The sequence below is a fragment of the Neophocaena asiaeorientalis genome, unplaced genomic scaffold, assembly GCF_003031525.2.
Source record: "Neophocaena asiaeorientalis asiaeorientalis breed wild unplaced genomic scaffold, Neophocaena_asiaeorientalis_V1.1 scaffold242, whole genome shotgun sequence".
NCBI classification, from domain to species: Eukaryota; Metazoa; Chordata; class Mammalia; order Artiodactyla; family Phocoenidae; genus Neophocaena; species Neophocaena asiaeorientalis.
In genome coordinates, this window is record NW_020172451.1 from 8,296,644 (window position 1) to 8,312,788 (window position 16,145).

General features: G+C 42.0%; 1 protein-coding gene across 4 annotated transcripts in view; it reads right to left on the bottom strand.

Moving 5' to 3' along the window:
- TNRC6B (trinucleotide repeat containing adaptor 6B) overlaps positions 1–16,145 on the bottom strand; it is a 247,528-nt gene that overhangs the window by 35,163 nt on the left and 196,220 nt on the right. For 3 of the 4 annotated variants that reach the window (XM_024737539.1, XM_024737538.1, XM_024737540.1), the window contains 6 exons: positions 13,788–16,136; positions 11,997–12,155; positions 8,751–8,926; positions 6,403–6,477; positions 4,661–4,706; positions 2,907–3,055 (listed from right to left, as the gene is read on the bottom strand). In XM_024737539.1, the coding sequence (XP_024593307.1) occupies positions 2,907–3,055; positions 4,661–4,706; positions 6,403–6,477; positions 8,751–8,926; positions 11,997–12,155; positions 13,788–16,136 (2,954 nt within the window). Of the gene's footprint in view, positions 1–1,672; positions 1,844–2,906; positions 3,056–4,660; positions 4,707–6,402; positions 6,478–8,750; positions 8,927–11,996; positions 12,156–13,787; positions 16,137–16,145 lie in introns of all 4 variants that reach the window. The other variant, XM_024737541.1, reaches the window with a different exon arrangement.

Genomic DNA, 16,145 nt, shown 5'->3' on the forward strand with positions numbered 1-16,145 from the left:
CTTGTATGGCTATTTCTAAAGCTTCACTGTTGTATGTGAGGCTTTAATGATGACCTGAGCCTAATAATTATTGGTGATATTTGCCTCAACTACAAAGTTTAACTTAGAAAGGTATATAGATTAAAAACAAGGTTATCAAGCTAATTGAAATATTCTGTAATTTGGGAAAAACCCTCAAATTTTATTTTGAAACTATGAAGTATATTAACTCTGCATGAAAATAGTGTGAAAAAACCATAACCATATTTGGATAGAACATGTATAATCAACTTGGTTCACAATGGACTTTGTAGCAATCCACAGATCAAAAAAATGAAGAGAAATGACCTTTTTTTAGAGTCCAGCGCACAGCTAGTTTGGCTGGTCACTTATACTCAAGTTTATGTACTATAAGTATCTGATAATCAGGTGATCCTGGGAGAATACTTATGATCACCATTAACCAAGAGTATTAAGACTATCTTATATTTGATATATCTCAACCCAAAAGAGCCCTCCTCCCCACCAAAATGGATATAATTGTTTCTTCTGTTTATATAAGTAATACACAGCCATGTCCTCTGTGGAAACATTAGGAAAAAGAGCGAAACATCAAGGAAGAAAACAAAAAACTACCTATAACTCTCAATCCAGAGTTAAGCAATCTGAACACATGGATATAATATAGTCCATTTTTTAAATGTGCTAAGGCAACAATTAGAAAGCATATGAACGATCTATATGCGACTTGAGGACTATAGCGTAAGAGGTGTTTTATAACATCCTTTCATTTCTACGTGAAAAGTCATCACGTGCAAACAGAATGGACGCAACTAATAATTAAATGTCCTTCTGTGACATTCAGAGATGAAAGCAGAAGGACAAGCAAGTAGTCATGGAACTAAGGCCAGGAAAGTATCACTGGAGCCACTGTCACAAAGGAATTGTCCCCAGATTCCTGGTTTTCTCCACAAAAACTACAACAGAGCTACTGCAAGGTGACAGACAGAGGCCTGCTCTGTCCGCCTGGGCCTGTAAAGGAGAGGCGGCATGATCAGGCCAGCCCCGCCAGTCCTGTTTCTGCTGCACAGCCCTTCCTTGGAGGACCGACAGATCCAACCCCAGGAAAGGCGCTGCTCCAGGCTGAATCAAACGCTGGGCAACATCGGTCTTCTTAAAGCTTCATTATCTAACATGTAAGTTACCTTTCTCTGGGTAATATACTTAAAGACACTGGATTTTTAAGATGATGTAACCCTCCAATATTTAATCTTACTAGTTTTGCTGCTGCTTTCTAATTAGCAATTTTATTAGATTGAAAAGACCTCAAAAGTAGTCTTGCCATTCAATCAAACGTTCAAAAATGGCAAATATGATGCTAAATTAGATGATAGAAGGTACCTGTAAGCTTCTTTAACATTTTCCTAAGCCAGTCATTAGTTAACTATTAAACGTAAACTTATGACCAAAAATGGGAAGACAAAAGAAACATATTTAAAATAAAATCCATGTTGAGAAACATGAAGAGAGATGGGTTCTATGGGCTGAAAGAGCTAAAGCCTATACTTAATATCATTCTGTGCATTCAGTAATCAACAAATTTCCCAAGACAGACAAATGATGCAATAAACTGCAGACCAGGGCCAAGGCGAGGCCACAGCCAAGCAGTTATAAATTTGAGAGGCCTCCTTACTTGTCTAGCAGCGAAGTTTTGGGGGTTGAGCCCTGTGCCGATTGCTCCAAGGCTGACGTTGGGTAGTGTGGAACCAGAGGGAGACAGCTTGTAGCTGGGAGAAGGGGAGAAGGGAGAGCAGGGAGCCTCATCCCCAAGGCACCCATCTTGATTGGAGAAAGGCAAAGTCAGCTGAAAAGTAGTAGTAGTTAGCCAATCACAATGAGTGTTGGTTAGTGAAGCAACAGAATGCAAGAAGGGAAAAGAGAAACACCAGGAATAAACAAGGTTAGAGTGTATTAGCAGTAAACGAGGATAGAATGTGGATCTGATAATAAGTCATGATACTTTGCCCAACAGACACCATCTGTCATCCTCTTTCCTATAGATTCTTATCCTCTAAGTTAGTTAACACATTCTGTCCATCGCACTAAGATAAAAATTGCCAGACACTTCATTTTCATGCATCTAGTATTGATTGCTCTAACTACGTGGCTGCCGAAACAGAAGCCACAGTAATCCTCTTGTGGATATGTTGCTGTCTGGATCAGCACTGTGGTGTCAAAAATGTGCCAGATCTAAACACTCTGGTTTTAACTGCCTTCTGAAGACCAGAAACACTGCAAATTGGTATTCTGAATCAAGGAATGACCTCCTCCATTAGAAAGGTTAAAAATCCCAACAGATAGGTATAAATGACTTGTTTAAAGCAGGTAGTTGAGAATTTGAAAAGTATACCATCATAACTAAAAACAGATCATTATGGAAATGGAGAAAGAAGACAAAAGAGCTCTCTTAGAAATAGCAAAGCAGGAAGTTTTGGATCATCTCGACAAAGCTAGAAGGCAAGGCCTGAGGAGACACAGACTGTTTGCACAAGATCCAAAAGTTGCACAACAGCAGAAAAAAGAAGTCAGAATAAATTTGCCTCTAGGATTTCTTCTACGTGTTTTGAGTGTGCATTTCCCCCACTATAAACAGACCACTTCCCCCCTCCAAACTTCATAAATTCCCCCAAACTTAGACCTTGTTCACAATACTCACATTCTAAAGACAGATGGTTCTAGCTGCTGCCTAATCACCTAACAACAACAGCTATTTTCACGTCACCGTTCAAAAGCAGGTGACGTTTGTGCTTTGCTCGCTCATTCAGTTCAGTAATTCTGTGCTTCCTTCTGGAATTAATTATCAAAAGACAAGTGGGAACCAAAGTGGTTCTCACGAATTATTATCTTAAACCAAGGATTCAACTCACCTTCTCAAAATAAGGCCCACTATCTGTGGTTCCCATGTCTTTGGAATTAGGTGGACGGAACCCAGATCGATCCTTCCTCATGATATCATTAAAATCCCCGAGATTCATTGCTCGCTTGTCCACATCAAATTTTTTATCTGGAAGGCTCCCTGAAAAGTAACACAGAAGGAGTGAGGATGTTAACAATCAATGTCTCCCTCATGACCAAGAGTGACCTGTCCCACTACGCTCCCCGAGGTGCAGGTGTAAGACCAGAAGAGCTTTTTACTGGTTCAGGCTGCTGGCGGTCCTTCCTGGAACACACATGGATGCCTTAAAAACAAACCAAAACCAAACAATCCCCCCCAAACCCCACAACATATATTAGCTGTAGCCGGTTTTCTATGGAAGACTGAAAGAGAGCCTGAGGGCTAACCTAGTAAAAAAATCTCTAACTAATCTAATTCTTAGACCGGGTATTGATATGTTTGATGAACATATCTTGCTCATATATTCAAATGTCCTCAGTGAGAGGATGTGTCTCTTGTTAATATTTTAGCATCTGCTAGACAAACAGCTGGGGTTGTGAAACACGATTATGAGGAATAAAAAGAGCAAAGAGGCATGGCTGTTGCCCTAAAACTTAGAACTTCATGCTGAACGCAGGAGACGGTGTGCCATGTTACTGGTACAATGTAATTTCCCAGGTGCAATGGCTATTCCCACTTTCTTTCACATATCTATAAATTTGTTATGGTACAGTGACATGAAGCTCATTTTTTAGCTGTTCTCGTATTTAAGAGTATCACAGATCAGAGGTTATTTCCCTTATCTCCTAGGATTGTTTCCTTTTCTTCCCGGTTTGATTCTTCTTAAGTTCCTTCAGGTGAGCGACAGCATCACTGTGAAGGTCCCACAGATGAAGGGCTGATGCTGCATCTGCTCTACTTGCAGAGGAGGGGGTTGGTCAATAATGGAACATCCCAGTGCAGACAGACCTGGCCACCTGAGAGCTGACTCTGGTATCTTATTTGGCCACACACAGCATTTTTAAAAATCTGGACTAGCTTCCACTATTTAAAAATCAGGATGTCCAGGACAGGAATAAAGATGCAGATGTAGAGAATAGACTTGAGGACAGGGGGAGGGGGAAGGGTCAGCTGGGACGAAGTGAGAGACTGGCATGGACATATACACACTACCAAACATAAAAGAGACAGCTAGTGGGAAGCGGCCGCATAGCGCAGGGAGATCAGCTCAGTGCTTTGTGACCACCTAGAGGGGTGGGATAGGGAGGGTGGGAGGGAGACGCAAGAGGGTGGAGATATGGGGCTATATGTATATGTATAGCAGATTCACTCTGTTATAACAGCAGAAACTAAAACACCATTGTAAAGCAACTATACTCCAATAAAGACGTTAAAAAAAAATCAGGATGTCAATGCATATCTGAATTTCTGGCCTCTCTTGAAAACACTGGAGGATCTGGCAAAGCTGAGCCTACACTCGTCCACGACAACAAGTGCCAACGGCCGAGCAAAGGCTGACTCCTTTATGTGGTACACACGGTCTCCCCAGCTGCCCAGTGGCCTCCAAGTCTCAAGCTTTTATAGGTGGCACACACTACTCATTTACGTCAAACACAGCGCCTTCCCCAGAGCGAGTGTGGAATATGTGTCTAGGAACTGCACCCATCCCAACTCAAAGTGAGCAGGGGGTCCCAACAGGGTGTCATGAACAACATATTCCATTCGTATTAGTGGAGGGATACACACCTACAGACAAATCCATTTTGCTACTTGGATTATCTTCAGTTTGACTCTGAAAATAAAGAACAGTGAAGGAAGATTAAAGGCTTGAATTAAACGTCTGAATCAGAGGAGAAATGGCATTATTCATGTGTGAGCCACACCTTACTTTACTACTAGGACTATACAAGGTCCTTGGAAATGAACCTTAAACTGGAATGAAGACAATAACTTTTTTTTTTGGCTGCGTGGCATGAGGGATCTTAGTTCCCTGACCAGGGATTGAACCTGTGTCCCCTGCAGTGGAAATGCGAAGTCCTAATCACTGGACCGCCCGGGAAGTCCCAAGACAGTAACATTTATATATATATATTTTATATTTATTTATTTTTGGCTGCACTGCATCTTTGTTGCTGCACGCGGGCTTTCTCTAGTTGTGGCGAGTGGGGGCTACTCTTCGTTGCGGAGCACTGGCTCTAGGCACATGGGCTTCAGTAGTTGTGGCTCATGGGCACTGGAGCACAGACAGGCTCAGTAGTTGTGGCGCATGGGCTTAGTTGCTCTGTGGCACCCAGACCAGGACTCGAACCTGTGTGCCCTGCGTTGGCAGTGGATCTTAACCACTTCCCCTCCCCCCCAGGGAAGTCCCAGTAACTTTTTTTTTTCCTATTTTTTTTTTTTTTTTTTTTTTTTTTGCAGTACTTGGGCCTCCGGACATGGAGGCGCAGCGGCCATGGCGCACGGGCCCAGCCACTCCGTGGCATGCGGGATCCTCCCGGACCGGGGCACGAACCCGTGTCCCCTGCATCGGCAGGCGGACTCTCAACCACTGCGCCACCAGGGAAGCCCCCAGTAACATTTTTAATATGACTAATTTTGGGACTTCCCAGGTGGTCCAGTGGTTAAGACTCTGCACCCCCAATGCAGGGGACCCGGGTTCAATCCCTGGTCAGGGAACTAGAGCCCGCATGCCGCAACTAAAAATTCCGCAAGCCGCAACTAAGACCTGGTGCAACTAAGACCTTTATTTGGTGCAGCCAAATAAAAGAAATAAATATTAAAGAAATAAATATTAAAAACAAAAATCTGACTAATTTTGATTGCTGTTGGTGTCTATATTCCTAAATTCGATTTTCACATCAAATTAGCTTCAGTAAATCTATGGGCAGAAGAACAGCTAAACAGCTGCTTGGAGAGTTAAACCCCTGTGCTCAAGTTCCAGTCAGCTCAGGATCAAATTCCAAGAGCGGCAGCCAAATGATGACAACTTCTTCTTGTGACTTGTCAAGTCATCAGATCTTGAAATGTGCAGCCAAGTCATTTGTCTTTTGGCAACCAGGGACAGGGAGTCCCCATAATGTTCCCAAGAGATCAAAAAATTAGAAATTCTACAAGAACTGCCTATATAATTAATCACAAATAGTTTCCCTAGTTATTCTGCAGTTGCTGTCTTTTTAAAAATTATAATATTAAAACTGCTACAGTAGTCAGCAAAAATTATATAAATTTTAAGTACTTGGCTTTTTCTTCCCTAACTGCCTAAGGAAAAGGATACAAGGACTAAAAATATAAAAGCTGTACCCTTTAAATACTGGAGTATTTCGTTAAGAAAAAAAGAATAGAGAACAAATACTGCCTAATCCAAATCAGGAACACTGCTTAACCAGTTTCTAAATCTGTACTTTGGTACTATATGTGGCAGTGGTCTTAAAATTTGTACTAAATGTAAAAGTTGGGATACATTACACATATGAAAAAGTAAAACTTACCAGCAGTCCCATATTTGAAAACTGTTTGGCAAGGGGATTCATCCATGAATCATTGTTTCCTCCTTTTAGTGAGCACTAGAGAAATGAAATATGTAACCTCAGAATCAAGTAATTTTATTTTATTTCAACTTCCTGAGTTGCATAAGTACTGACTGAAAATGCAAAACCAAGAGTTTACACCTTTTTGAACCCTAACTATTCCTCTTTAACTATAGTTATTTTGATATGTTATCTGTTAGCCTAAAAAAGTACTATGCTTTAGTTATTACACCTATGTTTTCATTCTTACTTTATTCGTTGCACTGAATTAGAAGTAACTGGAAAAATATATGGTCAGCTAATGTTTTTACCCTATAAATAGAAGGTCAATAGCAGATTTTCTAAAACATAATGTTTGCATGCTAGTATTTTCTCTCTTACTCTCTCCTTGTAACCCAAGCCGGTTTGTATTAGGAGTGAAGAAAAGGAGTTTGATGCTAGCGCATGTTATTTGGAAAGGAGCCCATTTAAACTAGTCATTATTCTCTGTGTGGATACAATGAGGAACTCATCCGCGTAGCACTTTCATCTGCTTGGTTTCATAGTGTAAAGATGTGGATCCCCAATGGGAAAGAAGCCTAGCAGAAGACACCATCATCAAGCTTACCACACAGCTGTTTCTATGAGGGCAGTTAGTTTTAAGTGCAAAGGTGGCGGATGTAGGTTTCTGCTTGTTTCTTAATGGGACAAACTAGTTTCTCCACTGAACAAGGCACCAGTCATCAGTTCCACTTTTACTTCTACGTAGAAGGTGAGTGGAACTGTGGCAGGGACCTTGTGGGGGCAGGAGGTGATGGGGCTTTGTGCACGTGTGCATTCTCCGGGTAAAAATTCTATTTGTGTTCTGATGGTATTGGTCAGATCAATTTTATTATTCTTGCAAGTGTTAAGGTACTTAGTTTGAAGGTCAAAAAAACCCTCACTGGAAGGAGGAGAGAAGTGGTAGTTACTTTGTGGACAGATGTTAGTGATGACAGCACAACAATGTGAATGTACTTAATGCGACTGATCCATACACTTAAGATTGGTTAAGATGGTAAATTTTATGTCAGCTGTATTTGATCACACACACAAAGAGGCCCTCAGTATGAAAGGTCAGAATCATCAGTCATGGAGCGGAAACATTTAATTCCCAATTAACTTCATTAAATTTTGGTGGTTCCCTGAGTGGGCTAGTACCTTTCACTCAGTTGCTTCCTCAACAGTCTCCTGAACGATCTTGTAATTTGGTCTTATTGTTAATTTGTAAATAACAAAAAGAAAGCCACAGCAGACTAGACGACAGGAATGTACTAAAAATGCTGGCAAGTTTACTGAATAATTTCTTTTGTGACTGGAGTAATAAAAGTCCTTTAAGAGGGAAAACTGTAAATGACTGTTTAAACCAAACGTCTCTAACAGAAACAACCTGTATTCTCAGGCCTAAAAGAGAGTAATCGTATTCAGAACAAAATCCCATAGGCAAAGGGGATGAAGGTAGAGCCCCTGGCCACTGAAGACCTTCTAACATGGCACCCGGTATTTGAAAACCAGGATTTTTAGTTGTGAAGCGTTTCTTAGGGCAGCAAGGCTCCCATCCTCAAATTAAATACATGGCTGCCCACTTCCTATGTCCCTCAATGTATCTGTGGAATGAGAGGCTGGAATGAAAAAAGAGGGCTTCTACTGAGAGTCGTTCAGGTTCTAGATTGAAAACCAAAGTCCTCATCAAATTATGCAAATCAAAGGAGAAACTAAGTTGTTCTAAGATACAGAAAGTAAGAAGTGTAGAACACAACTGGTACAGGATGTAGATAAATCATCTAGTTGCTAACGCAGGGTTATGCACTGGCACCTCATTTTGTTGAGAAAAGGGTCCTGGGCCTTGGAGTTTCCCGAACGAGATAAAAATGAGTTGCGATGATTGCTGTTGGAGAAACCATATTACTGTGGTTTCTCTTTTACACATTCCTGGGGATTTACTCTAAGGACTGACTTGGCTTTAGAACGCGAAAGCGTAAAACATATATAAAGTGTGCCTTGACAGCTTCCAAAGAATTATTCTAACATGGAAGCCAAAGTGAGGAAAATTTCGTTTCTTTGAAAATTCCATCTTACCCACAGCAAGAGTTTTGTCATTGGAGATTTCAAGGTCATGGGGAAGGAAGATGAGGGGTAAAGAGGAAGTAGTTACTTGCTCTGAAGAAAATACCTCCCCTCTCACTGAGGACCTCAGGGACCCCAGCTGCCTGGCTTCGTCCATGAAAACATTCTCAGTTCTGCCCTCTAAGAAAGAATAAGCGAGCCCAGGCATCTCTAAAGGGGGCTACCTTCATCTGTTTCTTTCCTCCTTGGCCCCAGCTTGCCGAACTGTGGGAGGAAGCACTTCCCTGAGAGCCGGCGGTGTTCCAGACTCCTCCATCCTCCTCCTCTTCCCAGCTGGGATGGCGGGTTCCTGTCACGGGCCCGTCACTCTCCCCCCAGCCGTCTTGCATAGATTTGGAATCTTTAAGAGAAGAATGAACCAACTGTACGCTATGTATAACAATATATAGGTATATATAACGATAAGCTGTATATAATGATATATAGGTATATATAACGATAAGCTGTATATAACGATATATAGGTGTATATAACAGTAAGCTGTATATAACGATATATAGGTGTATATAACAGTAAGCTGTATATAACGATATATAGGTATATATAACGATAAGCTGTATATAACGATAACCTCAACAACCCCTCCCCGTAAATGCAGCAGTTTAGTGTATTTGTAATTGTGTCTAGTCTACCTGTACGGCAAGGCAAATATCATTCGAACTTTTCAGAGCAGAAATGGAAATCCAAAAAGGGTCAACGATACAGAGTAAGTTAATAAACCACAAATCAAGATTTCCTGGCCTCTGGTTCAATGATTTTTTTCCCCCTTTAAACAAAGTTGACAGAAATCCCCCAATTGAAAAGAACCTGTCGTTACTTATAAGAAATTTCACATCTCAATTTAGAGAAATCTGTTCCTCTTAATGAGGATGTTTTACTGCATTCTTTAGTTTTACCCTCCTAAAAGTATGTGGTGAACTTTATAATGGACTTTACAAATATGAGGTATGGTAAAGAACAATGGTCTACCTTGCTTGGGGTGAAGAAAAGAACACGCAAAATGGATGAAAAAAGAAAACTGTATTAGATTTTGAATATCAAAATTATGGTGAAAGAAGAGAAATTCACATATAGCCATGAAAATTTGAAAGTTATTGGATATACTTACATACTTGAAATGGATTAGGGACTAAAAAAATCCTAGGCAAAGACAATGTATAAGAATGGCTTTTAAAAGACAGACAGAGGAAATGTGGTAGACAGGGAACGAGGAAAACAGAACAAAGACAGAGGGAAATCAGGGCTCTAATATTCGACGAAATAGGACGTCATCAGTATCCAGGGTCAAATTTCACCAACATCCCCCTTTAAACAAAGATCTTTAATTTGGAGATTGGGATAATCCTTAATCTCCTTCTGAAAATACTGTATGGAACTGATGGATACACTTTGTGGTAATGATACTCTATACAATGATGGAAGAAGGGAAGTACACTACCCTGCCTAGAAGCTCCACCCACACCTTCAATTTACCAAATGACAGGACCTTTATGAAGGGGTAGTTATTTGATTTAGATAGCTTCATGTGAAGAGTCTAGAGCCAGAAAGGTGTCTCTTCCAGGCCTTTCCTTGAATGACTGCTGCCATGCCCTAGGACCAGGCATATGATGCCACGCAGGCACCCATCAAGTACACAGGGTGCAAGGCAGTTGATTTCCTCAGACTGTGGCATCATCTCCCAGCAACGCCATGGGGAACCTGATGGAACCTCCATGGGGTTCACTGAGCCCCCCTTGCAGGGGCTCTGTGACTGGGCAGCAAGAGGCAGGGCTTGGGGGCTGTTCCCTCCGCTGCTGGAAATGCCATTGATACCCAGGACCATTTCTTCTGCATAGGAGGTTATCCACTATTATTGTAAACACAGGCTTTATACATTCTCTGACAAGCAACAGGAATTAAAGACCCAACATAAGTGACGTACTGATCCCTTCAAAGAAGGACGACATCCACGTAACCCTTCTTCTAGAGAAAGGAGCTGAACTTTTAACAAATGACTTCTTGTAGAAAGATTAGAAAGCTCCGATTTTTAGTCACAGAGCCCACACCAGATATAAGGTATCTGCAGTCTAGACAAGATCACAGGTTAACTATCAGCATCAATTTGGTAGGCTGTGATGATCTAGCCCCTTCCTCTATTACACACTGAAATTACCCAGAGAAGGAGTAAATGTAACTACAGCTTTAACTGCAGATATACATGATCCTGAAGAGTAGAAGACGTTTTAAAATCTGGAGAAAAGTGAGTCTTTTGTGATGGACAAAAGATGATCCTGAAGTTGGGAAAGACACATAAAAATCCTGAAAGCACCGCTAAAGTACCTCCTTGCACCAAGGGTCTGCTTAATGCCTTCCAACAGCATTTTGGATCTATTCCAAGTCTACAGGATGGTATTTCCCATGACGATACAACCAATTTTGCAATGAAAATCAAGACGAAATCAAATTCTTTATAAAGCTATTTCTATGAAGTGAAGGAGATTCATAATTTTTAAAATGCAGTCAAGTTACATAGGAACAAGAGTGAGTTTCTAGAATACAGATAGCTAAGATGATATTCCTTCCCGTGGCATGGTAAGAATCATACATATCAGAAAATAAACTTGACAGCAGAATTTTTTTATTCTTGTTCAAATTTTGAGTATTCAGTCTGACCACATTTTTAAATCAAAAGACAATTCCTTAAGTCTGCAATATGGTAGAAAAGTGATGTTGGAATACTTTTTAAGAAACTATAAACAAGTGAAAACAGATACTTGAAACTGAATTTTTCAATTGAGCACCATCCAGTGGGACGTTCCGCAGCATTCATTTACAAAGTTTGCAAATTACTGTGACTACACATTGCCAGCTGGATCTAGTATAGCTTAGATTTTCAATGATCATGAATAAGTGTGACGTGCTTTGTTTAAAAATTCAAATGAAGAAATCTTTGTTGGGTTCAAGAAATCTTAAATGTGCTTACGTGGGTGGATGTATGAGAAGGGGAAAGGAAGGAACGGAAGGATGAAGTCACTGGGCAGCAGAGACCTTGTTCCACGTTAAAAGCCAGGAGTTTAAAAAAAAATTATACCAACGTGAGAGTAGAGATGCGAAATAGATCTAATGAGCAATATTTAAGTTAATGAGCAATATTTAAGTTACTGAGCAAAAAAAGAGTACCACATGAAAATTTCAATTCTGGCCAGACACTACACCTAAGTTAAAACGAAATCAACAAAACTAACATGACTTTTAGTTCACTGTAAGCATTTTTACATATGCCAAGTCCCCAGCATTTGCTGCTAACCATTTATTAAAGGTTCAAGGTCCTGAATCTCACTGGAACAACAGCTTAACAACAGCCCTCACCAAAATGTGTGACCCCCAAAGTTATAACAGAGACTCCCTCAAAAATAATGCCGTATACTTACTAGGTTTCATGGCATTTGGAGCACTGGAGGGTGTGGTCCCCCAGCCTGTGGTCGATGCTCCTGTGTCATCCATTTCACCCCACCCAGGACTGCTTTCATTTGGCTCACCCCAAGCTGAAGTACCATTATCTGGAGCAGGTGGTGTGCTTTTGCTCCAGACTGTAAAGAAAGGACACGTATCTCTAAGAATGATTTGTTCAATGAACACCATAGTATCCACTGGGGGTGAAGGTAGGAGGAACAGGCACTCCTGAATTCTGTTGGTGGAAATATAAATAGGTACCACCTTCATGGAGGGCACTTGGCATTGTCACTTTAACTTTTTGCCCAGTAATTACACTGCCAGGAAATTATACCACAGATATACTTGTAAAGGTAGATGAAATTACACGTACAACAATGCCCACTGCATCACTGTCAGATAACATTTGGAAGCAACCTAAATATCTACCAAAAAGGGACCAGTGAGACCAATCGTGAGTTGCCCATCAAATCAATACTATACACGAAGCAATTAAAAGACAGAAATGTACATGCTAACGTGGAAAGTTTTTAAGAATAATGAAAAAAGCAAGGTGAAGAACAGTGTATATAGTACAATCCCTTCCGTGTAAAAATTTTAAAGGATAGATATATTTTGCTATAGGTATGAACGAAATTTTTGAATGGCACACAAAATTCTAAGACCTGCAGGGAGAGACCCTAGGGGCTAAGATTCTTTTACTTACTACCTTTTGCTTTTCTGTACAGTTTGAAGGTTTTTACTATATGCATAAAAATGTTTACATGTTCTAGGTAGGGAATTAATGAGCAATCCTCATTTCCTTCCTCATTCTGTTCAATATTTCAAGAAAAGAACTAATTAAAAGTAATCATTTTCTAAGTGTCCACAACTGGATTACAATGAATACTAAGCTTACTCTGGAAAGTGGAAAATTAAATATTATGACTAATTTTAACTAAAAAAAACGAACACTTGAATGGTGCATCCCCTTAATTTGTTGAACTATATGAGGACATTTAAGTTGACAATGCCAAACTAAGAATGATTACCAGCACTACTTTTTTTTTTTAAAAGAGTTCAAAATCCCACGCTCCCCCCACCCCCCGCCCCGCCTTTTTAAAAATTTTCACCAGCACTATTTTTAATTTACCAGGTATGATGTTTCCTACTCAAATAAGGAGGGAAGAAAGTTTAATTCTGGACAACTGATTATCATGAGATAAGGATCTCCACACAACAAAGTACTCCACTTCCAGAGGTTAACTGTTAAAAATCATCTGGAAAGTGATGGAAACCTTCCAGATCCCAGCTTTGCTACAGCATTTTCTGACGGCCTCTGCAAGAACAACACAGACTACTTCCCGTCGCCGGGGCAAGAGAAACACAGAGGATGTGTCCACAGGCAGAACCAGAATGGAAGTCAGGTCTATTTCTGCTCCTCTTTTAATTTTTTATTTTTAAATCTAGAGCACAGTTTGTTTAGCAAGATATAAATCTTTTGGATTCTGCAGACCAATACAATTACCAAAACGAAAAAAAAAACTGGAGAGACTAACCCAGGAATGTCTACTTTTTCCTTTTGCCAAGAAAGAACATTAAAATGTACTACCAGCATCTGTTATCACTATCATTTTATAAAAAGAGAGTCTCTGTTAACAACAGCCTAGAGTTAACGTAGGAAAGGTTCCCAAAACAAAGCTTAGTTAAATAAATGCATCTTAATAAAAATGCCTTGGTTTAGGATTTCTTTTCTTCACCAAAACCTGTGAGAAAAAGCCATTGCCTACCTGATGCTGATTTAGCAGTCATCGGGGTAGGCAGGTTTGGTTCTCGAGGTGCTGGGCCCCCTTGGGAATTCTTATCCCACAGATTCACATTCTTGTAGTTGTAACTGTTAGGGTCTCCCCACGCTGAAGTGCCATCATCAATGTCCATCTTCCGACTAATCGACTGTGGGGATGGCTCTTCCCAACCACTGGGTTCCTCATCCTTCGGGTTCACTGGCTGCGGCCCGCTGCTCCAGTTGGAACTGGAAGGTCGTCCATTGCCTGGAGGTGGTGGGGCTGGGCCTCCCCATGAACCAGAAGTCTCTGGTTGTGGTGGCGGTGGCTGCTGTGCCTGCTGCTGCTGTTGGTGCTGTTTGTTCCAGGAACTGGGTTGTCTGCCTGTCTCTGTCCAGGCTGTAGATCTTTTGCAATCTTCCCACCCGCCTTTTGAAGCTAGGCTTGCATTCCCACCGTTCCCCCAAGTTCCGATTTCATTCTGCCCTCCTTCACCCCACCCAGACACAGGTTTACTGGCAGAACTTTCCCAATTGCTATTTTTCGCCTGATCGACCTCCTCTCCCCAACCATTCTTTCCAGAAGTCCATCCTTGATTGGGCTGGCGTCCACCTCCCCACCCCTGCTCCTTGTTGGAATTCTCATTCCAAGAGGAAGATGTCTTTTCATCTGGTCGTCCTCCTCCCCAACTGGAAGAGTTGTTGTTCTTATAGTCATTCCAGCCTCCTGTGTTCTTGGGGTCTTTCCACTCTGTAGAGGCTGAGAGCTCCCCCCATCCAGACTTCATTTGATTGCTTTGGCTGGGTGCATCTCCCCAGCCCCCTGAGTTCTTGGTCTGTGTGGCAGCGCTCTCCCACCCCTCAGTTCCTTTGTCAGATTTCCCCTCGGGCCTTGGCACCTCTTCAATATCCCACACTGTGTCCTGCTTAATTTGAGTTTGGCCCCAGCCAGTGTTTGAGAGCACCCTGGGGTCCAAATCAGTTCGGCTCAAAAGAGTCTGCAAGACAGCCTGACAATCAGGATGTGTGGGCCTGTACGACCGACGGCCAGAATTATGACTGTCACTACTTCCTGCTTTGTGGTTGCTTCCAGTGCTTTGACCTCCAACTTCACTTCCCGTGGAGCTGGAAGATCTTCCCCAACAGGGAGCCTGGGCATTGCCTTGGTTTTCAGGGAGGGGGTGGCCCTTTTGATTGTCCCATGCTCCAGTGCTAGAATTTGGTTGGTTTGGACCACTCCATTCTCCAATTTTCAACTCATCAGACCCAGTCGGCTGTTTCCATTCTCCCTGAGAGACCCCAGATGTCATTTTGTTCCCTTCACCCCATTTGTTGTCATTAGAGTCCTGAGGGCCAAAGTTCCAGGACCCACCCGTAGACCTGTTATTGTTGTCCCAAGAGTCATTTTTTGACCCGGTTGATTTCTGAACAGGAGCTCCTTTCCAGGAGTCCTCTCTATCCTTTCCATTGTTCCCATTGTTTCCAGAATTGCTCTGTCCAGAGGCTGTGTCAGTTCCAGAAGGCCCCCTAGCTGCACTCCAAGATCCAACACTCCCAGTCTTTCGATCTCCAGTGCTTTGTGAAGGGGCATCAGTGCTCCTGGAGGCGTTCCCCAAGCCCATTCCGAAGGGCATTCCCTTATTCTCCATGGGGTTTGGTGAACTTAAGTTCAAGGAGTTAGTGTTTCCATTTTTTGGTCCATCAGTGTTATGAATTTGAGCCTGTTCTCTGCCAGAGACAACAAAATTAACACCCGCATTTTCCATCTTTGACTGCTGTTCCCTGGATGCCTGACCTACTGTGCTAACCTGTGCACTGGAATTACTAGTATCCGTTTCCAATGCCCCTTTCCTAGAATTTCCTTCTTGGACCAGCGCTGGCCAGGCAGATGGGTTGCTATTTGGGTTAAAGTTGCTGAAGCCAGAGCCAGGTCCAATTCTATCCTGACCGCTCGCATTCCTCCAATTTCCTAGTCCATTGTTGCTTTCTGTAGTAGAGCTGGAAGATTGAACAGATTTAGCCTTAGGGTCAGATTTCCAGACCCCAAGATTACATTCGTTCCCAGAACTTGCAGACTGGCACTGGCTCCCTTTTCCTTTGCTACTAGTGGTGCTTCCTGGCAGAGTGCTCTTCTCAGAGCCAGGGTTCGAGGCACTGTTGTTATCGGTGGTGTTTTCGGAAGAAGACTCAGTGTCTTTGCTGGCAATGCAAGGCCACTCTTCCATGTCAGACCCGTCTACAATCACCTTGTCCCAGATGTGAATAGGGGTGGGGGAGGCGCCGATGCTGGAGGAGGCTCCCGGGCCCCAAGTGGGGTTCGCATAATGCGAAGCAGCAGCACCTCCAAGGGCTGACTCTGAGAAAG